A 23,835-nucleotide genomic window follows, 5' to 3' on the forward strand; every position below is an offset into this window, starting at 1 on the left:
AAGTGAAAGTGTGTTTACACCTTCAGTAGTAGAGAGAGAAAATCCCTCACTAGTGAAAGTCTCAGCATGGACACAAGTCAGAGGAGTCAAGGAAGGACATTTACAGGAAGATAAAAACGAGAGTATTTGACTTTAACACAAGAGTATGAAGAAAAATTCTGTCATTAAACGAGATCAAGACTGGACAGTGAAAGCACCAACGACCGTGGTTTCATGCTCACAGATTACATTACCATGAATGCTACGATTCAAATCCAATAAAAGGAATACTCAGAAGCCATAAACACATCAATCACGCGGCTTTGATTAAAGTGGACTGACTCTGGAGTCACAAGATGCAGAACGGTGACTTCTGGACAGCCAGACGCCATAACTCAAACCTCCGCAGAAAGATTCTCACAAGCTGTGACAAGTCACCCAAATCAACCGCGGCAGCTTTAAACCTCAGCCTCAGCTCTGCACAGACTGTGAGAAAGTCAGCTCGTAGACACATGACGCCAGAGATACAACTGTGAGGGACGTGTTGATTCATGATGTTATAATATATGTATATATTTATACTGCATAATATAATTAAAGTAAGAGAAGGTAAGGGGATACAAACACAGTAATGTAACATCAACATCTGTGTGGATATGATTCAGCATTTCAGTTCAATTGAACCTGAGCTCTACTTCACAACTACACTTTCTTTTTAATTTTATTTTTATAATCTGCTCCATGAGAGGCAGTAAAAGTGAAGAAACAGATGACTCGTGTTGCTTCCTTTAAAGCCACCCGACTGGAGAACACAGGAGCTGCTGGTCCACCCGGCTGATTCTTTTTTTATTGTTGGTATTTTAGGTTTAGACCTCGAACAAATATAACAGGTTTTCATTAAATAAATAAAAAAAGCTCCTGGCTCAGGCAGTGAAACTGCTTTGTTTAAATAAACGCATACATGGAGTCTGATCATCGAGGGGTGCAGTGTGATAACTTCTTTAAAAAAGCAGATCTTGTTTCTGAATGGAGCCTGTCAGTAAACTTGGAGGATACTCGGCCTGGGAATCTTTGGGTGTCTCATGGTTCGATATTGATTCTTTGGGTCAGGATCCATTCAGACTCTGTTTTCCATTCAAAATGATTCTGGATTTAAGGTCTATTTAAAGGTCTCCAGTCACCTGTGAGACTGGCTGCTGTTGCTCTGTTTGGCCCCTCGCTGAGTTAAAGAGCTTAAAAAAAAAAAAAGAGTTATGAATCGACTTTAAATCTTAGAAGGGAAGAATCTTCATTTGGATAGAAATCGATTTTTCCCACCTTCAAAACGTTGACAAACAAATGCATTTATTGTTCTTTGATGGAGAGCATTTCCCCTCCACTTGCAATGACAGACTTTCCATGAATTCAGGCTGACGCAATCGAATCAAAAATGTGATCAACTTTTGACCCTTTCTGAAAAATATTTGATGAAATAAAAAAACTCACCCAATGTGACGCTTCACTGCGGTCATTTTCACAGAAGAAGAGTAACGGTGAGTGTGTCGTGCGTCTGCTGGCTCTCTGTGACAGAGGCCACCTGTGGGTGTCTCTTTACACCTGTATCCAGAACAATGTGTGGGTGGGGCACGTAGCTCATCTGCCACACCTTTCAATAACAATAACTTCCTCTGCACTGTTGATGTAATGGCAACGTTGAGTGTCATATGGTGTGAGCCGACAATGGGACACTTGACACCCATTGATGGGTTTCACCTGTGGGAGTTTAGATAAGGCTTCAAGACTCCTGAAGAACTGGTTATAAACCATGAAGTCATCCTGACCTCACCGCAAGACATGTTTTATGAATGATTCAAAGTCATCTGAACAAAAGAAGGATTGACAGATTACAGATTGAGTAGTTGAGTTACAAGAAACCAAATTCAAATGAAAAGCCATAAAGAAAGACGAAACAGAAAAAAGATGGCATCTTGGTGTTTTTGTTTTGGTTTTACTATCCTGACTTCAGGTTCTCTCTCAAGGTCAACATTTAAAAACAACACCCTGATACATGTCAAATGATCTATACTGGATTACTGTTTAATACTAAAATAATTTGGAAAGATTTCATCTCTATTATTTTATGATAGTGTCATAAAGTCTCAAAGAAATATTTGTCCATGTTTAAAGTAAAAGCTGCTGCGAGACAAAGAGACCTCACTGTCTAAAGGACACAAACAGGCCTCTGTGATTGTGTATATATACATACATATATATATATACATACACATAGCTATGACATATATATATACATATATATATACACACATATATATACACATATATACACACATATATATACACATATATATACATATATACATATACATACATATATACATACACACATATATATATATGTATGTATGTATGTATGTATGTATGTATGTATGTATATATATATATATATAAAGATCTAATATTGGAAGCCGGGGACTTTTTGTTGTTGTCGTGGCATTGAAACAGTTAATAACATTGTTTGAATCAGACAGGTATCGTTACTGCACTCTACTCAAGACTACATTTCCCATAATGGATCTCAGAGGTGGCTTTCATTAAACCCCACTACCTTCTATCAAACCCTTAAAGAAAGGGTCCTGTCTGTATGAGACGTGAAGTGGTACTCATGTGTCAGTGTGACAGAATTTAACAGGAGGAAGGACAGAGTTGGTTTCTATTTCATAACAGAAAGGTGGAAAATATTCAAAGTCGTTTCAAATAGTAGATGTTTAAGAACCGTGTTTTTATAGCTCCAAACGTAACATTAACAATAAAGTCAAAGAGTTTTTACATGACAGGAGTTCATGTGGGATCATCACAGGTAGAAGTAAACAGTGCTACCTGCCCATAAAACAAACAGAAGGCTTTAATCTGCCCAAACCACTTCATGCACACGCTCAGCCTCGGCTCCTTCACACTCATTTCACACTCATACACTGTTTAAGACTAAGCAGGCTTTTGTGTCAAAGATCTTATTAATATGTTAGAAAAATAATGGAAACATTAAAAATGTTTGAGGTCTGTATTTACAGAGGAGGGTCAGGCAGGAGAAATAAATAATGAGAAGAGGAAGATTGTTTTAATTGTGCACAGAAGAAAAAAGTAGAAATGACGAGAATTAAATTGAGATACGATTTTCAGAATAAAGTCAAAAATATTTAACTTAATTTTCCATATACAGATGTTTTTTACCAAAATGCATTATGGGGAAAAATAATAATGGGAGGTTTTGCTGACTAAGTAATTAAGTAAAATTACATTTTTGGAGAAACATAACTTTTGTATTTTGATCTCCAGACCTTGAAATACACAGTAAGTGTGTTTTGGGGATTTGAGTTTATATATGTAAATCCAATATGACGACCTGAGAGCAGATAAAACTTACAGCCAGCAGGATTCAGACCAAAAGGTGGGAACCAATACTCTCCAGACATGCTAACATTTACTAATGCTGTAAAGGGAAGACATCAGTGTGCGTACTGAGAAAGAAAAGAGGAGAATGATTTTATGAACATTTGCGCTGCTGCTGCTCGATGATGAAACGACTTTTCAGCCAATCCCTGTTTAAGAGTTTCATGGTGGTGCTTAAAAAGACACTAAAGTAAAACAATATATTCCTCTTGAACTAAGAATATCTGCACAGTAAGCAGTGAATATCAGCATATTATTCGTTGAGATATGTAAGATCAGAACAAAGGCCCATAAACTGACCAACATCGCAGAATCCGTAGAAATAACAAGCAGCCAGTCTAAAAATCAATCATCATAAAAAGCAGTAGATCTTATGATCATTGAAAGCCTCAGGCCGGCCCAGTGAACTCGGGACCTTTCTTCCATTCTCACAGACTTCCTCGGTGTCACAGTCATAGTGAGATGCCTCGCCTACAGCAGTAAGCCTCCACTGAGCGACACAAAGCCCAACCAGAGGGACGGCGTACGTTGTCACAGCTGCACACAGGCAGTGTTAGAAAGACTTCTCTGTTCATCTGCAAGTTCTCTGCACTCTGAAGCCAGTGATAAAAACAACCCCCCCCCCCCGGTCATGATAAAGACACTGATGCAAGAGAAAACAACTAATGAAAAAAAAAAAATCAACTTACAACAAAGTCCTGAATGAGGACTTTTATCCCCCCTCAGATAAAACTCAAGAAGAAGTCAAACATTAAACTCTGATGTTTTCATTTTTACATGTTCAGGTAAACCGCAGACAAAAAGCATTCGTCCTTATAAAGTAACTGGTGAAATGAACTGTACTCACCCTGTGGTAGTGCTGAGCTGTTCAGCAGGTTTACTCTCAGTCTGGGAATATTCTGTCTCAGACTTCCTTGCAGGAACTTGAATTTTCTGTAAATGAAGTTAAATAAACACATGTCAACAAACTACCACAAAAAGGCTTCCAGCCCTTCCTCTTTTTCTTACTTATTGTGACCAACACATGTTACAGCTTCCTGGTTTTTCTCCAACAATGAAAAACCAGTTAGCAGACTGATGCCCCTCTCTCCAGCGGAGGGTGTGTCATTATAAACAAACATGGATTAATATTTGACTTGGCTCTTTCCTCTGGTCCTTTCACTTCACGCCACCTTGAGAGCGACAACTGTAACACAAGTGACTTCAATCAAGAGACGTCTTCTCTTTGGATCGTTTAAGTTAGTGCTTCCCTCAAATAATCAGCCTGATTGAAAGACAAAGATGGGAGACTCAGTGGACTAAAGTCTGGAGTATTCTTGCTTTGCTCGGTCACAGACATGACGAGCCTAAAACTCTGATCAGGAGCTTCTGTAGTGTAACGTATGAATCATTTCTGCTTTGAGCGTTGTTGCTAACTGGAAGCTTCGTTTGTTCATGTAACCCGCAATCTGTATTTTAATGTTTATGGTGAGAATACATTTGTAATACAGAAAAGTGTTTGTGGTGTTCATTCAAAGGAGTTGACCCGGTCATCTGTCATCGATACGGCGAGGGGCGGGGTCCAGTCAAACATGAAGAGACGAACAAGTAGGCACCCTCACGCTTACAGGGAATTTAGAGTGGCTAATTAACCTTACAATCATGTCTTTGGGCCGAGGGAGGAAGTGGGAACAAGAACAACGTGGAGGGAACCCACTCATACAAACTCCACACAGAGAGAAAGGATTTGAACCTTTATCAGCACTAACCACCACACAGCCACACAAGCCTGCCACATGAATTGTTTTTTTGAAGCACTTGTGAGGTTACAGAAGCATCATAATAATAATAATAATAATAATAATGTTTTAAACATATACGAGTCCTTCTCTGAGCTCTGTCTGTGGAGAAGTCTTAAAAGAGCTGATAAAGTGTTCATGTGGGTCTAAACTATTTTTAGTTTTAAAGTTTGGTGCAGCATTTTTAAGTTTAAATAAAGTTAATCAAACTAATATAAACATCTGATGAGTAAGGAAAGCTTTTGATAGGGGAAGCCTAAGTCTTGAAGTCACATGCAAACATCCGGACTCACCTGCCCGTAGAAGTCAGCTGAGGGAGACGACCTGGATCTCTCATGGAAACAGGTGGTTTTGTTCTTCTCCTCTGGTCCTGCATCCAGGATGTTATCAGCCGACCGGTACCGTCCAGACGCTCTCGTTTCTGGGTTTGTCTTCTGAATATTCCACCTCGCCTCGTACTCAGCGAAAGTGCCCAGTCTCTGCTGGTCGAGGACAGACAGCTTGTGTGCAGAGAAAGGACCTCCCTGGACCACCTCGTTGTACTCTCTGCCTCTCGTGCCTTTCACTGCTTCCTCACTGTTGGAGCCCGGACCCCAGGCCTTGATCTCTGTGGGGATCTCATTAGAGCTCTGGAGAGGAGCTGGTTTGGACACAGCTAGTTCAAAGACATTTGGTTTGTCTTGAGAGGAGCATGCATTTTTACTTTGCGAGGGATCGTCCTTCACCCCGACTTCATGGATTTTGTCCGGCTCTGAGAAAGACCTCCCCTTCTTCTCTGCAGGAAAACGTTTACGGCCTCCAATACGAGTCACCTGACCTCCCACAGGCCCAGATTTACTCATCACAGACTCTGAGACCGTCGCCAGAGGGGGAATATCTTTACGGGCCAGTGCTGAAGACGGATAGTTGGGTATGTTCTCAGCTGCAGGGTGCTCCAGTAAAACAGGCTCCAGGTCTTTCCTCCTGAAAGAGGTGGCCTTCAGCACTCTTGCCTGCGCTTCCTTCAGATTATCTTTGTAGGTGTTGGTGAAGGGGCTGCCTGCAGATGTTGGGTTGGTGCTTTCAGTAGACTTCCAGACATCCTGATCCCCTTCAGTCTCACCCTCAGTTCCAGGAAGTGTCGCTGCACTCATACTTTTCTGCAGCCTGGCTCTTCTCATCTGGATTTCGTTCCTTAATGTGGTGGCGAAGCGGTCGCCCCGTCTCATCTGTTTGCCTTCAGGTGACTCCTCAGCGTCCGGGCCTCTCGTGTTGTTGTCTTGGCCTGCGGCGTCCAGGGACAAGGAGTGCAGCATGGGGGTGGTCTGAGGGCAGATTTTGTTGCTGTGGTGTCTCGTGTCTGGGGGTAATTCTCGGTGTTGCATTTGAAGAGACCTGCGCTGTTCAGAGTGTCTGCTCGGAGGATAACTCATGAACTGAGCCTCTGCATGATGTGCGTTTTGTCCTCTCTGGCTTCCCCTATCATCATGGCAGGATTTAGGTACAGCGGTAACTTGATGCTTGTTGTACCCATTACTATCTTTAATGTGGGAGGAGGAGTGTTGCTGTGGTTGGGGAGGTTGATATTTGACTTTAGTGACACTCTGTGGACTCAGAGAATGATGCTCATTAGCGGTCTGTGATGACTCTGCACCTGGGACACTCCTCCTGTCCTCTGCTTTCCCTGACGGATGCTGTGGGTTGGGCTGTGTGGGCTGACATGTTGTGACACAGTAGTATCTGCTTTGCCCACTGCTGTCAGTGTTTGGGTCAGTGGCAGAGGTGCTTAAATTCCTTCTCTGGTTCTGTCCAAAGTGTTGTGCAGAGCCGTTGGTGGGCAGCTCCTGCAGGCTACTATAGTAGCCACCTACAGTCTGTGGCTTTGGTCCAGACGTAGCCCAGGGCTGAGAATATAAAGTGCATTTGTCACTATGGTGCCTCTGATGGTGGGGCTGGCCTTGCCGAACATCACTGCTGGACAGGGAGTACTGCTTGTTCGAGTTGAACTGTCCTGATTGATCAGACGTAGTGTAAAAAGGGTCACTGTCATTTTTCAGGGAAACTTTGTGGCTCGTGCGATTTTCCGGAGCCTTCGAGGATACGTACGATTCAGGTCCTTCAGGGTGAGCGACGACCAGCCCTCGTTCGTGGACCTTCGTTGCAGCAAAGCTGTCGCTGCGAGCCGGTGGAGGGGGGGGTGGCGGAGAGGGGGAAGCAGTCTTTTTTTTCTCGGGGACATGCCACACAGGTCCACAGCTGGTTCTACTTGAAGTGGAATGACGGGATCCAGGAGGGTCCTCGGTCTGTGCGCCCTCACAGGCTGTGCCGACTCCGGGCATCTGAAAGTACGCCACCCGGTCGTCCTGCCTGACTCCCTCCATCGGCATGTTCTTGCCATTGCTGTGTTTTCCTCCTGAGTCCCACTGACTGAACTTATAAAGCATGTTCTCTGTGGACGCAGTGTTGCTCTTTGAGAGCGTGTAGTCCGGGGTGCCAGAGCTGGTGGAGAAGGAGCTGTAGGCAGAGTCTCGTTTCCCTCCTCCCAGGTGCTCCATGCTGTTGTTGGACTTGGCAGGTGAAAGCTGGCCGGCTGGGTACTGATGTGGAACATGTTCTAGACTGTCCATACTGCCCAGAGAGCTGAACTGGTCGGACACTCGCCGCAGGTTCGTCTGTTCCCAGCCGGAGGAGAGATCAGTTGAAGAAGAGCTGATGGAAAAAGTAAAAGACAGAGTGCAAAAACATATTTAAAAAACAAACACTTTTCTTTCACCAGCAGAAACGAGCATTGACGTAAACAGCTCTGTTGTAAACACATCAGATATCAACTTACAGACAGCTCAGGGTGGATTAAATGCATGACTTTGAACCTATTCTTGCTTTTTCTTTGGAGGGAAACATTTCTATTTCGGGGATGTCAGAAGGCTGAATGCTTTGACTCCACAAACAGCAGATATCTTCTGACATCTTTCATATTTAAAGCAGATAATAATGTGATCTCCTGCCTTCAAACAGGCAAGACAAGCCAATAATGTAGCACAGTGAAACAAAACGTTAATGCAAAGTGTCAAAGAAAAGCTGATACAATCCATGTTACATCTGTGCACAGAAAGTCCAAAGATGCTAAATTAATTTTAGTATAAATTGACACGGTTGCATCTGACAGTTTTTATATCAAGTTTCTTTAAAGTAAACAGAAGAATGAAATGTTTGAATAGTAGGGGAGCAAGGGGGCATGTCCAGAGTCGGGTAAAGGTTTGGAGTTTATAGCTGTGCTGAGTGTCGTTTAATATATCAGAAAGCCCTGTGACCATAATGATACACTTCTGAATCAAAGTCCATACCTCACACTGAGACTTCATAAGAAAGGCTTGAAAGTGAGTTACCTCGCATCGTATCTGGTGTGCCAGACTTTCGTGGGTGGAGACTGGGTTTTGGCAGTCTCTGATTGGTTTTCGTTGAATTTGGTGGAGTGCCAGGAGTGAGGCCTACTTATGGGTTCATTCCGCCTGCAGAGAGGGCATAAAATACAGACTGGATTAAAGAGCAGCCACTTCTGGAGAACAGTATGTGCTGCTTCCACATTTAACTGCAACTACACAAGTAAAACATTGATTTGAGTTTACTGCGTCTAGAATCAAGGAAACATGTTTGAGTCATTTCAACATCCAAACATGAAAATGATTTTTAATCTGCATCTTTTTTTTTTTTTTTTAAATACAAAACTTTTGCAGAGTTTTCAGTTTTGCACACAAAACATACCCTTTAAAACGATTCTTTCTGTATTGCATGTCAGGAAAAGTAAACACACATATCAGCATAACATGACATGCATCAAAATCAAATGCAATTTTATACTGACACAGAAACATACATGTCACACACAGACACTGTACTGCATGCATGGGATCAAGAGGATTCATCTAAATGACACAGAGCACAGAACACATGCCAAAGAATGCAACCATGGGAGAGAGGGAGAGTCACTATGAGAGTGATGAAGATGATGAGGTTTATCACTAAATGACAGATTAAAATGAACATGGGCACCAGGAGAGGAAAAAATGGGAATAGGTAGATACTACGTTCAACGATGAAGCCACAAAACCGTACCTCATGGAACTTCGCAAAATCTTCGTAAGAAAGCTTCTCGCCACATGCACGTCATTCTCTGAGGGCATTTTCTGAGTTACAATATCCACCATTTTCATATTCCTGGGCAGCAGGGGGAGGAACACACACACACACACACACACTAAGAGCTGGCCAATAGTTAAAGTGGACTCACAGTAGAAGACAGGACACCAAACATTCAGTGTGTGCAGAAAAGTCAGTACACGTGTTGAAAGCTCAGGAGAACAGAGGTTCTCTCACTCCCCTCAGATCACATTGAATTATCACAGTGTTATAATTCACAGGAGTTAAATAGGCTCTGCTGGTCCTCGGTGTTACACCTCCCTCTCCTGGTCAAACTGATGCATGTTCATGATGGCTCACAGTAAATATGACAGTAATCCCTTTATGATGACTTCAGAACACAGAAACAACAGTGTATTGAAGCAGCTTTTCTTACTTCTGATTGGGCTCATTATCTAAAACAGTGAGTGAGGCTGAGGTGAGCTGGGTTGTTCTCAGACTTTGCCATATGGTCCCAGGGGGGGAACACCATCTCAGCATGAAGCACGGGGGCTTAACGCTGCCACACCAGCCCACAGTCCAAGCTGTCGTCTGCCTCCCAGGCAGCCTTTCAATCCTCAGACATCATCTGACTGATAGTCAATCACTAATGGAGGGACTGAAACCTCTAGAGGTAACTTTAAGAACTGCAATTGTACAAGATTTTTATTTTATTTTTTTAAAGTTGAGGTATATACGTACTCATTTATGTTTGTAAAAAACAGTTCTACAGTACAGTTAATAGTAAAAGTTAGGGTGATTTTTTAATTCCTGTATTTTGAACTGTCACTAAAAACTCATGATGGATTCTAGTTTGTGTTTTTCTGATATTGTTTTTGTTTTTCGGAAGAGTTTTGATTCCTCGACAAACAAAAAAACAATGAAACTGATTCCTGTTTGAACGATACAGCTGAAAACATGCAGTAAAAAAAGTAAAATAGAGCCTACAATTTGACATTTGTGCAAATAAGACTATATTTTAACATTTCTCAGCTTTATGCTTTTTATGTCTTCTTTTTTTTCAACATTTTTATTTGATCAAATCAGTCAATGATGGAGAAACTCGTATTCTACCCTTCCTTAAATGTTTGTTGCTGGTCGGAGGGGCTTAGAGAAAAGTTATTCAAAGGCCGTCAGACTGTGTCCAATAAGGACTTTTTTCCTTTTCTGAAAAAACATTGTCCCACAGCGGGTGAGAAATCTAAGGTGATATAGTCATGGCAAAACAATGATGGATAATGTGTAGATAAAAAAATAAAATAAAATATTTTATAAACTTATATGGCTCATTTACATTCGTGTGTGTGTGTGTGTGTGTGTAGCTTTGGAGCATTAGCTCACACACAGGTCTTTGGTTATAAAAAGATGCTCTGGCTCAATGATGAAGAAGGCGGTGACTGATGAAATGTGTGTACAGAGTGTACAACCCTGCAGGAATGATTCATAACACATTTCAAAGCAAGGCAGTATCCTTAGTTATCAGTATCATTGTTGTCTCGTGTTCAGAAGCCACTGAGAGGGGTCGCAAGAAGCACCAAATCAGTCTTACCAGAGTGCAATAGCACTTAGAGGCCTTTAAAAGGCGCTAGAGTGCACCAGACCAAACTCCTACATTTTCTTGCTTCAAGGCCCGTTTGGTGTTTTCTCATTGACCTTTGTTAAAATCAGCTCCTGACATCCACTAAAGAAACTTCTATAATCTCAGATAAGAGCAAATGCTGTTGGGTTCTTATGTTCCCATCAGTTTAACATTAGAACAGATATTTAATGTCATTTGCACAGGTACAGGACAGTATAATGTGTGTGTGTCGGTGCTCATATTCTATGCTGGTCCTGATATTGTGGGTCACAGAGATAGAACAGGAGAATACTAGCATCATACTGGTCAAGAAGGCTCGGCTTGCTTACATTCGGACTGGGCTGAAAACTTGCCCTACAAAGACACAGGGCCAGGAGGTCACGCCCCCTCAGTCACCTTGTCTAAAGGCCTTCAATGACCTGATGACAAGAGGTTCAAACAAAAGCTTCTTTTAGATGGGAGACCTGAAAACAAACTACTGAAAGGCAAAACAAAAGCTTTCATCCTTCCACTCAACGCGGCGTTTACAGATTGAGAATCTTTAGATTGAGACACAGATTTAGTTAAGCTCAATAAAGTGGGTCAATTCCCCAAATTTAATTGTGGATTAAAGTTCAAGCCTGTTTAGAGGACAAAGAAAAAGCCAACATGGAGCTCAGTCTTCCTCGTCTCCACACAGTCCGTGTTTCTGGGGCACTAGGAGCTAGCCACACATGGCGCCTTCTATTGGTATGCAAATGAGATGGGTTTTATTAGGCCTATCGTCAGGGCTACAGCTGGGCCGGCACAGATATGCTAGAAAGTGAATCAGTTGGCTGGAATGGGGGGCAGGGGGAGAGGCTGTTTTCTGAGTGACCGGTTTGGAGCCCCAAATTATTTCAAATGTATCCGGTACCAACCAGTCCAGGTTCAAAACTAAACAGATCACATATATGCATAAAGTCACCTCACTTAACTTTATAAGAAACTAGCAGCCAATTAATAAAAAGGCCTCTGAAGACTATTCCCAGAAGGTTTACCTTTAAGCCTTTTCCCTCAAAGATTAATTTGGTTTTGAAATGTTAAGTCTAGCTGATCGTGGCTTAACCTAAATGATGGCTGACCTCTTATTAAATGATATTACAAAAACAATAACAGAGTATTAAGGTCAAAAACTTGCATCAATATGTCTACCAGTTTTACACCCACAAACAAACAAAAAACAGAAGGTATGGCAGCTTTTAAATACACGTTTAAAATGATGCAAACATTCAAAAAAAAAGTTCATTTTGACTCACCAAACATCTGGATGGAGGAATTCAAAACTGACTTAAAAGAAATGTGTAATCCCAAAGATCATTTAAGAATATTTAACAGGAGCAGAGTGAAGGACTGGGAGCAGTTGAGTCGGCGTGCTGGTCAGGCACTAGACTCCACTTCAGACACTTCAAAGAAAAAAACACAATAAAGACACATGCAGGCTGACGTGCATCTTTGCTCAGCTCCAACACACGACCTGAAAACACACACACACACACACACACACACACCTGCTTACAAGCACAGCTGAACATTCAACACAGGACAGCCATAACTTTAACTAAATTCTCTGGGCAGAATTAGTTGGAATGAGGGGAGATTTCCTTCAGGATTACGGGGGTTTTACCCCTGAGAGGGGGGGAGGAAGAGTGTAAAGAGAAGGAGGAGGGCTATTGTCACAGCCAGTCCCCTCGGACTATTCCCGCACCTTGCCTCGTCTCATTGGCTCTAAGGGGCTAATATGCAAATGAGACGGATGAAAAACCGGACTCTTCTCCCCTCTTGTGTGCCAGACCTGCATTTATACCATTACCATGACAACAGGTTGCTCTCTCTCTGGGGTGGAAGGGCACCCTGGTTCCTGAAAGCCTTGAGTAATGAGCAACACAACTGCCCAGGCAGCGACGTCGTCAGCAGCACACCAGAAAGAAAACGTTCAGATTTTAAAACTCCTGACTTTAGCACATTGTGTTGGAGGGATTATTACAGGTTGGATTTATTATTGTTTAATGCTTGTAGATTAATGAAGGTGTGATTATAAGACAACAAGAACTACCTTTTCTATTTCAACTAGTCTTGTTTGTACACAATGATCTAGGTTGTGTTTACCTCATGACTTACTTTCTACTGAACCAACATTATTCACTTTTTTAATTTTTTTCCTGAGTTTTCATAAATTTTTATGAAAAATTATAAATACTATAAATGCTGGTACAAATGAAGAATGACTAATTAATTCACATTGTTTGACCACATTCAACAATTTGAAGGTTTCTGCTAATTATCAGCATTTGTGAAAATGGGGAATTTTGTATAAAGCGGACTGTCAACTGCTTTTCTTCGGTAAGTCTATAAAATATGAAAGTGAGCGAAGAGGTACAAAAAAGAACGGCAGGATTAGCTAATTCTGTGCGATCTCTGAAACACGTGTCTTCACCCTTTAAAGACAAAGTGACTTTACTTTAATGTCACTTCGACAGCCTGCAGGAGTTTTATGCATTTTACATTAAATACACAAAAGTCTTCTTCACACCTGTCACCTGAAATATGTACATATTGTTCTTTTGTTGTCTTTGTCGTTATAATAATTTATGCAAACTAAATACACTCTCTTTTTCCTCTTTGTGGTCATATTAGGATCCAGAAGCAGATGAAAGATAACAGGAGAGAGAGCATTAAATCAAATGGCCAATACAGCTTGTTCCATCTGTTGCCTTCTTTAGATACAAACATAAAAAGCACAAAATGGGACCTCTGTTGTTTGTCACTTTTTTATCTTTTTAAAATGTGCTTTGGCAATATGCAGCAGGTGTGCTGACAGGTGAGATTAACAATTAGCAACGATTAGCGAAGAATGGCTCTTATCTACAGCTGATAAAAGGCCAATAAAACTCACAGAGATCTATTGTGAGGGAAGTGATCACGCAAACAGCTTTTCCATAATTTGATAAAACCTGACGTGAGAACCGGCCATACATGTGGATGCATTCAGCAACATAATAGACTTGTAAAAATGATGATGAACAGCACGTTTTACATTGTAGGGGAGTAATATTCGGAGGTTGTACGCAGCCAACCTGCACCTTTCAGTTGAGATGGTGGATTCCATTTGGTTCCTGAGGGTCTGACAAAGACCCTCTTCAGCAGGACCCACAATCAAACCAGTCATGTTTCGGGTGAGAGAGGTGAACCGTGAGCCGCATGTAATGACCAGCACATTCCTGGGCTGAGTGGCATACCAGCTGTCAAGTCAGTGGCTGTCCGCACTGACCCTGAACCCAGAAACACCTGGAAACCCTTTAGTCTAAGTCCAGCATCTTATGGACAACATCAATCATTACAACTCATAGCCAATCAGGGTCCAGGAGTGCTGGAATAACTTCTCCAACAGCTTGTCAACTTTCAAAGAGACAAAGGTGTTGGATTTGTTGCTAGGAGACCCACATTGTGTGACATCATAACAGACCTTAAAGAGATAAACGGATAAGAGCTGTTCATTAACAGACAGCCTAATCGCAATATGAGCATTGACAATAAAAATATCAAACAAATTGGCATTTATCACAATAAATAACAGAAGCAGCGATTTCCTTCTCTGTGCGTCTCTAGTCTTTCTAGAAACCTCCAAATTATGAGAAAGGTTCCTCCTCAGTGTTTTGCCTGCTCCACGGCCGTTTGGAGATTTACCCTTTGTGACATCACAAAGGGCAGTAACCCTTCCCACAGGTGGGTGACACTCCCACAGCTAGGTGTTTGTTCTGCCCTCTTAGTCTGCCTCTCTGATGTAAACAATAGGACATTGGAGCTTGAAAGCCCAAGCCACACCCCCTTCCGGAGCGACTTGTTCGGACACAGCTCATTTACATATTTAAAGCTACAGACACAGAAACAGTCTGTTCTGAGCAGGGCTGAGATAGAGGGGTTTATTGGCCTGACCAAATACAAAATCAGAGCGGATATTTAGCAAGAAACTTCACGGACATGTTATGCGGACCTCTGAGACTTATTCAAACTTGTTCGAAGGAGTATAATACGTGATATTTAATATTTGCTCAGCTGTTTGGCAGCTTGGGTTAAAACTGAAGATCTGCAGTTTTTTTTGTAAAACTTCAGTTCCTTTCTACTTTTATAAATCATTTAATCAAGTTTTATGTAAAGTGTCTAACATATTCATAAACATTGAGTTACTAGTATGTGCTAAACTAGTTCACATGACAGACAAGACAACCCTCTGAATACAAAACAAACACAGTACATGACTATATAATTAAATTAGCAATGTCAGTCTTCAGAATGAAGAGCAACATCATTTTATTTTTAATGATGAAAAGGACAAACCGTAGTTAATAAAACTTAACATTTCTTCCACACTTTCATACGTACCTCTTGAAATTCTTGTGAAAAACGAGCATTTCTTCACGTCATGAGGTGAAATAACAATCAAAGCTCAAAGCTAGAGAACGTTTTCTTTGATGACATTGAAGGTGGGCAAAAAAAAAAAAAAAGAGGGGAAGATTGAATTGATTCTGTCCTTCTGTTAAGCGATTGATCCACTTCAGTGACTGCATGTCCACTCACCTTGGCATTGGAGCAAACCAAGAAACCGAGGGGGAGCAGTTAAGCGCCTCACTAAAATCTCTAAACTGTGATTTCCTCAGCTAAGAACTAAAACATCTTAAGAGATCTGCTTATTACACGAAATCAGAACACAGCATTCTTCACATACTATGTGTGCTGATTAGGAAAAAACAAAGAGCAGCATGCATGTAAGCCACTGCAACCCCTGCTGAATGCTCACGCTTTAAGGTAGACCAATAAGCTTTTCCAGCTATAATTGGATTGTGCAACAAAACTCTGGGCCCAACTCTTTTAAAATAGCCACATAGATGTATTGTTGTATTGAAAACAGAATTTATTAAAGCAACAACAGCAGCACTGAAAGAGCTTGTAGATGTGGTACTTCTGTAACAATGCCAGAAGGGGGAAACAGAAAGCCACAACACACTTCGAGCTTCTCTTCATGAAGTTTAATGATTCACTCTGCTGTTTGTTACATGGATTAAAAGTGCCTCAAGGGAAGGAAAAGGAAGACAGGTCAGACTACAGGGGGCCTGATACCGCCCTCAGGTAGAAGAGAGGATGTGCATACCTTCATGGAATATTGCTTTAACTCAGGGGATCAAAATCACAAAACCCCAGCGAGCAAAAACTCGACGAAAGAGCTGTTCTTGATGAAAATGTTCAACTTGATTTGCACTGGACAAAAAGAGTGTGTGTGCACGGTTTCCTCAATCTTGGTAAAGCTGCAGTGTAGTACATATTGCAATCTTAAATTCAACTTAAAATCTGCACAATTGAGCTAAATTAGATCAGCTCAGAGAGGAGACGTCACTCCAGTATAAACATCTAGAAGGGTTGGCTGCCCCATAAGGAGACCAGTAGCATGTCCAGATTTGTCAACGTACAGAGAGTGAGTGCAATCGATGCTTTCAGATAGTTTTTAAATGCAAATACAACTCGTTGTAAGTTGAAGCCCTGTGTGTGTGTGTTCAGTCGTGTTGTCAGGACATGTGCAGAGAGAAGGAGATGCTTTCCTTCTGATAACCACACCTGACTTGTTCTCTGTGTGACGACAGGCCTCTCCCCGGCTCCTCTTCCTATGAAATTACACCAGCAATCACACATGAGTCACTGCATGCAAAATAAATCAGGCTCCTCCCTGGTGCTGTCTGTAAAGAGACCACACCTGTGGACAGGAGCAGGTTCTGACAGCTTCCTGATCCTCATTTCAACTATCCAACATTATCCCTGAGCTACAATGAAAGCTGCCTCATGGCTGACACTTAACAAGCTCAGACACAGATTAAGCTACAGTTAAACATTGGGGCTTTATATGGTTGTAAGTAATAATAAGGAATGCTCCAATGTGCAACATTTCCAACCCCAGCTTCACAAAAACATCCAGATTGCAGACTTTGATAGAAAAGTAACGAGAATGAAGCTTTGAGCTTTTATAACAAATCATAAATCATGAGCACTCGGCTGTATTCTAAGTCAAACTCTGGCTTGGTATTGTGGCTTTGAAAATGAGGGACTGGACAGGCTTTTTAAGATGCCAGAAAAAAAAGAAAAAGCGGCTTCAATTCTCCAAACCCGGCCAGCAGAAAAAAGGAAGAAATAGTCTCAAGAGGCTCAAAGGCAGGATGCAATGCAATATGAACAATAAACCGTGTCTATGTAAGGAAATGTCTTTCTCCATTTACAACTACAAACACAGTGAACTGACAATACCCAGATCCTGTAGTCATGCATCCTGCTCTTCTGTTAAGTAAATGGACCTTTTCCACCTCAATTCAAACTGACAATGACACAATGTGTACACTTACTGTAAGATAAAACCTGTCCAGCCAAAACACAGTGATAGAAAATAACACAAACACCACTAAGGAAAGACTTTGATACTTTCTGATGCCACATGTTTTGTATTGATACAACCTCGATGATCCTGTTGTTTCATAGGATCAAAAAGTATGAAGGCTTTAAATCTACATGTATTTCATAAGACAGGTGAGATGAGAGGAATAAATACATTTAAAAAAAATTTATAGGCAAACTCCAGCACACTGTCTGAGTTGCACAAATACAATTGTTGGCCATTAGACACAAGAGATTATCCAACATTAGATGTCCATTTTTGAGGTATTGAAACAGGTATCACTACTGTTGATTTTTACTCGAATCATCGTTACAATCCTGTTCATTACAGCTAAAACCAACGACTGTGTTTCATGGAAAATGTACATTTAATTTGACCCTATCAGGCCACCATATTTACTGTATGCCATAAGGACTCGGATGGGTTAAAGAGCACACTTCAATGATGCAGTATGCCTTAAGTGTAGTTCTAATTCACACTGAACATGCACTCCAGATCAAAGAGGAAGTATGTGATTGGCAACCTCAGGATGTTAATCTCTTCTGTTTACACTGAATTAACTTGATGTTGATACAGTTATTGGACTTCATATGTGTAAGGCTTGTCCTACAATGGTATAAGTAAATCAAATAGATTGTTATAGACAATAATGCCTCCCTGTTTCCAGATCCTATAATAGACCTGCCTGTTGAGAGTATGAAACAATGAGTGGGCCTCACAGCCGCGTCCTTGTGGAGAGATAAATGGTGAGAGGACTTCCTTGTACGGGAGGATTTGTTCAGGGATTACGTTATGATATGATACAATACAGAACGCAATGCAGACGGCAAGGAGACAATGGGAGCAGTGTTAACACACACACACACACACACACACACACACACACACAACAAGGCCATTCGTAAGGACTAAGGAGGCCTGCAGCTCTCACGTTGACAAATGACTCATCAGTTAAACAGGATAATCTGTACTCACTTAACAATACTTTGGAGTCAATAGGTCACAAACAGAGGCTTCTAATAGAAAGAGTGAGTAATGATTTATTTCGATTTAAAGTGAATGTTTTTTGGTAAATAAGAAAGGGATGTGTGGTGTAACCCTATGAAGCCTTATCACAGCAGAATGAGCATAAAAAAATCTCTGTGCCAGATAGTGTCATATGCATACATTAGTAACTTCCTCTTTTTTACTCTTCATACACCGGCCTTCTCACAGAGTCAATGATGTCACCCCCAACCTCTTCCTTCTTTCAGCTTCATTATGAAAAACTGTGTCACCAACTCTTAACAGTGTAATGCAACCTGGCTAAACAGGACCATCCAGCTACCAGGAGCTCAAGAAATCCCAGAAAGTGCCGGCTGGTCTACAGGCACTAGAAAACAGACAAACAGCTGCAGGGACCAGGATCGTCTGTCTCCACCCCTTCCTCTGTCGCCTGGGTTTGTTAGACATGTCACCATGGTGACTCGGTGCACTTGTGACAGCAGCAGATGTAGGAGGAGAGGGCAGCAGAGGAGACGGAGGATTGGTTACCTACCTTTTCACCACCAGACTCAGGGTCCTGTGGGAGCCTTTCACGAGGCAGATCGCCTCCTGTCTGTAGCCACTCAGGGGAATCTCGTTGATGTTGACAAGCTCGTCCCCCACCTGGAGACTCACAGCTGCTGCCTTGCTGCCCTCCTCCACCTGCAACATAAACACAGCAGACGGAAAACTGAGGAGTCAACACATGATGCCAAGACACAGATGCTAAGCTATTAGCAAGTGAAAAGCCATAATTAGGACATTAAGACAACGTTTTTTTCATTCTCTCTTTCAATTAGAACATCTTTGAGCCTCTGAATATGACTGGGAAAACACTGAAGGATGACAGACATGCAGTAGTTCATCATAGAATCGAATCTTAGCTGACAAATTTGGACACAAAACATAGTTGCACTAATCCAAGTCTGAAACTAACACCAACTTTTAACATTGCAGCTGTTGGCTTGCTGTACTTGCACTGTCATGCTATAAGTAATGTAGATGTCTAGATGAAATGTAAATCTAAAAGGAAGCTTGTTGTCTTTCTGAATCTGTTTTTAAGAGGTCAACGTTCCCAGATGTGTTCACATGCACGCACACGATTTGTATCTACTAGAACGGCTTCTCGCAAATACAGAATATTCAGTTTATAAACTCCGTCCAAGAGGTTCCCACCACTGTGCAGTGCTGCGAGAAAGAGTAAATAACATTATACGACCTGACCTTGGAGCAACCTACTACCTCTGACTGCTTCAACACTTTAGGCTAAACCCTGATATTTACTGAAGGGTTTAAAGCCTATTGTGCAGCAGAATGCAGGTGTTGTTTCTGTAACCCTTTTGGCCTCCATTTATACCATGTTGTGAAAATGGTTTTCTTAAATTTCTAGCATTCACCAGGTACATTCTGCAAACAGTGATAGTGGTGCAAAATAGTGCACAACACATGCAAATGTCTGAATGCGTAACTTTTATTTGAAATGTTCAAATGTTTCTTAAACATGAATAATAAAGAAAGTCCTAATGCAATCCTTACATTATGTAAATCATTAAATAAAAGGGCAGCACGACTACAAACAGAACATGCTTCAGCAGTCAGTGAGAGAAAAGCAACACTGTCTCCTTGAAGTTTTTTATAAGGTACCAATGACAGCTTAAACACACTGTTTCACTAAGTTTACTGCAGGTCGGACAGTTTCTAATGACAACGATCAAAGGCTTTAAAAATGCTTCAAAAAGTGAGCATCGAGGCCAGATGAAAAAAAAAACATGCTGCATTGTGTTTGTTTGAGGGCAGACACCTGGAATAACACCTACGTCAGAGGGAAATGACCGCACGCACGGAGCAGCGCGCTTCAGTCAGCGAATACTAGTGTTGGTGTACACTTTGAAAAGGCCCCTAAATATAGAAGGCATAAGATATTAAAGTGACAGAAGCCCATCAACAGTGAAGGTCTCTGCAGCGTCAGATAGTCGGAGTGTTAAGGTCAGTGCTGTCCTCGCTCTGACACAGGGGCAGATATGAGAGGAGCAGAGCGGCGTGCACAGAGAGCTAGCCACACGTCTCTTGGCATTTTGCACATTAAAAAGCTGAATATCAGATCTCAACCTGTGAGAGGGGCTGCATGACTTCACCGTGGAGGTATGTGTACATTTACAGGCCATTACGTGTTGTATGGCCTTTATCATCCAGAGCCCAGATAGCTCCAATCAAAGCCCCTTTTCATTTCTCTATAATAACGATGTTAAGGCAGAGCTAAGCAGGGTGGACTGAGGCTTTTTATGACGGCTGGCTGGATTCCTGAAAGCTTCCTGATATGGTCGGGTATTTTGCAGAGAAACTGAATCACTGCCTGGATGATGTTTTTGCAGGTTACGACGTTTAAAATGGACATCACAGTTTAACTGAAAGCCGGACAATCATTCTCACTACACATGACATGTTAACATATGTCTAACCTTTGCATACAAATGAAATCACATTCAGGGTTTTAGTTCATCTAAATGAGAGGTAGTAGAGTAATGCAATGTTTTAGGAATGGAAGGCCAGTTTGCAGCTGAAAATCAGTGTGTTGCTCTTCTGTTCATTCTTTGGTGCTCTTATTGTGGCACATTTGGGCCGCTCTGAAGGTAAAATGTAACAGGAGTAAACACAAGGACTGTGAATGCATCCATATTTGGTCGAGTAGTAAATATTTACATAAGTAAAGTGCAATATGATAGAGTCAACATAAAGCTAATGAAGGAAATATCAGTACAGATCCTGGGACACAGACCAAAGAGAAATATCAGATAGTGACTCGGCTTAAAAGCTTTCAAAATTTAAAATTCATACAGTCAAAAAAATCCTTAAGGACGTTTGGACCTCTGTATTATTTTGGTTTTGGTTAAATAATGAGGTAAAAGGAACAGCGGACAATGCAGAAAGGAATGATGACACTTTACTCTGAAACATTAAAAAGGAAGTCAGGAGTAGTGAAAGGGAAAGAAATTAGTTCATTTATTTGCTAACCAAAGTAAACCTTACTTAAACCTTACTATCGAGGCACGACAAGTCCAAAAATGTTTTCTCTGAACAGCAGAGGACTAATCTTTGAGATGCTGAACATAAAAACAAATGATTTAAATATCAACATGCCATCGTGTGTATGACCGGCTACACAATATTTCCTGCTTTTATTTCAAACAACCAAACAGGAAATACGGCTAAACAATACAGTGATATTTCAAGAATGTAAATAAAAGTGACAAATGGTGACAGGCAGCAGAATAAAAAAGCATGAAGGCAGGAGAAGTATTCTGCTATTACAGTCACCTCAGCATGAGCCACAGCATGTCCTTTGTTTACCATCTTCCTACGAGCTATAATCAGGATGACTCCAGCCATCCTGGATGCCTGAGTGTCCTCAAAAATAGCTGGATGTCTCTTTGTGGGACATGAAGGGAAGGATGTGGTGGTGATGTGGGTAAGGAATGTGTCTTTCTGCTGACAGACGTCCTGCGCAGCGAGCTGACAGGGCACCGACCTCAGACCTCTGTGCTTCATATCAGTGACAATGTTCATTGTTGGTTGACAAGAAGCACACAGCCGCATCAACAGACAGATGTTTTACACATCTGTCAGTCTGTTTATCACTTCGCTGCACACTGAATGACCGCAACTTTTAATGTTAGGTAAGTCGTGGCATTAAAAACAAAAGACAAAAATAATGTTTTTATATCAATGCTACGTGTAGTTGAAGAATATAAAATAGAAAAAATAAAATATAGTTGTTAGAATATAAATCAGCCTCTCAGGATTAATTGTAAGAAGTTATTCATGATGGGTTTTTTTATATTTACACCTTGAACAGGTCAGAGTTTAAGTTTGTTGACATTCCCATGCACCTACCTGAGCATATTCAAATCATCACATGAACAACTCATCTTATCATAACTCCAAAGATCAGCTAACATGAGGCCTTCCAAACAACTGTGAGCAGAGAGCTGCTACCAGTTATCACATGACACCCTAAATGCTTCATAACAGGAGACAATGTAAAGAAGATCAGAGTGTTACTTTGTATGACTCAGCTGTCAGAGACTAAATATCATATTTTAATTAATTTAAAATGCTGTATATTTAACTGAGTATTTTAAAAACACTGCAGTAGTCGTTACATTTTGAATCAAACCTCATCATCAAGTGAAACTAAAATGAAATTATTCTTATTTAAAATGACTTGAAATGTCAATTTAGCAGCAATGTTGGCCTCCATCTCTCTTTCCACAGAACGACACACACACACACACACACACACACACACACACACACACACACACACACACACACACACACACACACACACACACACACACACACACACACACACACACACACACACACACACACACACACACACACACACACACACACACACACACACACACACACACACACACACACACACACACACACACACACACACACACACACACACACACACACAGCTCAGTGCTGAAGTCTATACAAGGACATGACCGCTAACCTGCTTCGAGCCTCTCTTCATTTTTTTTATTATTTTCAGCTGTAAATGTCTTTTTTGCCGTTCTTTTGTGTAACCAGTGTTTAGACAGGCCTGTTGTGTGTGTGTGTGTGTGTGTGTGTGTGTGTGTGTGTGTGTGTGTGTGTGTGTGTGTGTGTGTGTGTGTGTGTGTGTGTGTGTGTGTGTGTGTGTGTGTGTGTGTGTGTGTGTGTGTGTGTGTGTGTGTGTGTCCGTCCACAGACAGTGCGGGGCCACAGACTGTCAGCCTTGTTTTTGGGGTTGCAAACTGAAAAGTTTGGGAATCCTCTGTTTTTTTACACAGTTAATGAATTCTATTTGAACATGTTTGAACGTTTGTTTATTTATATATAGAACTAACCATTCTTTATATAAATAAACAACACTTTTATGAAGTTTGGCTTTGGATTTAGAGCACTAATAAAAAGGTACTCCAAGTACAAGGTCAGATCCCTGGTGGAGTGGTGTATCCAGAACCACAGCTCAGAATGAGGTGATAGTATTGGAAGCTGTCAAACATCCAGAGGTAGAAAACCAATGTGAACTTAAACACATGTTTACTTCTAATGAACCATTGTCCTCAACTGTATGAATCATCTTTGCTCCAGAGGTTGAGCAATCCTTAACCAGCCAAACTGAGCCCACAAACTTTTCATACAAAGGATTCGATAATGGGAAAAACCTGTTTACCTGCAGGTGATTTTTCACAGCGTGTGAGAACAGAGACATGCGTCTGTTACTCGTTCTTTAAAGAAAACAACATTTTCTTCTAAATTAAACGTGACCCCGGTGGAGGAAACATATGTACGAGGTGCTGCGTGCCCAGCTGTGTTGTGTAAAACAGGATTATATAAGTTTATTGAGACTAAGGACTTTA

General features: G+C 41.3%; 1 protein-coding gene across 1 annotated transcript in view; it reads right to left on the reverse strand.

The window, feature by feature from the left end:
* Positions 1 to 23,835, reverse strand: part of shroom2a (shroom family member 2a) — a 37,628-nt gene that overhangs the window by 6,495 nt on the left and 7,298 nt on the right. Inside the window, exons 3-6 of the mRNA XM_079350064.1 lie at positions 18,930 to 19,078; positions 8,570 to 8,692; positions 5,498 to 7,892; positions 4,274 to 4,359 (exon numbers count right to left, since the gene is read on the reverse strand). Of these exons, the coding sequence (XP_079206190.1) occupies positions 4,274 to 4,359; positions 5,498 to 7,892; positions 8,570 to 8,692; positions 18,930 to 19,078 (2,753 nt within the window). The remainder of the gene's footprint in view (positions 1 to 4,273; positions 4,360 to 5,497; positions 7,893 to 8,569; positions 8,693 to 18,929; positions 19,079 to 23,835) is intronic.

The sequence above is a fragment of the Symphodus melops genome (genome assembly GCF_947650265.1).
Source record: "Symphodus melops genome assembly, chromosome: 8".
NCBI lineage: Eukaryota > Metazoa > Chordata > Actinopteri > Labriformes > Labridae > Symphodus > Symphodus melops.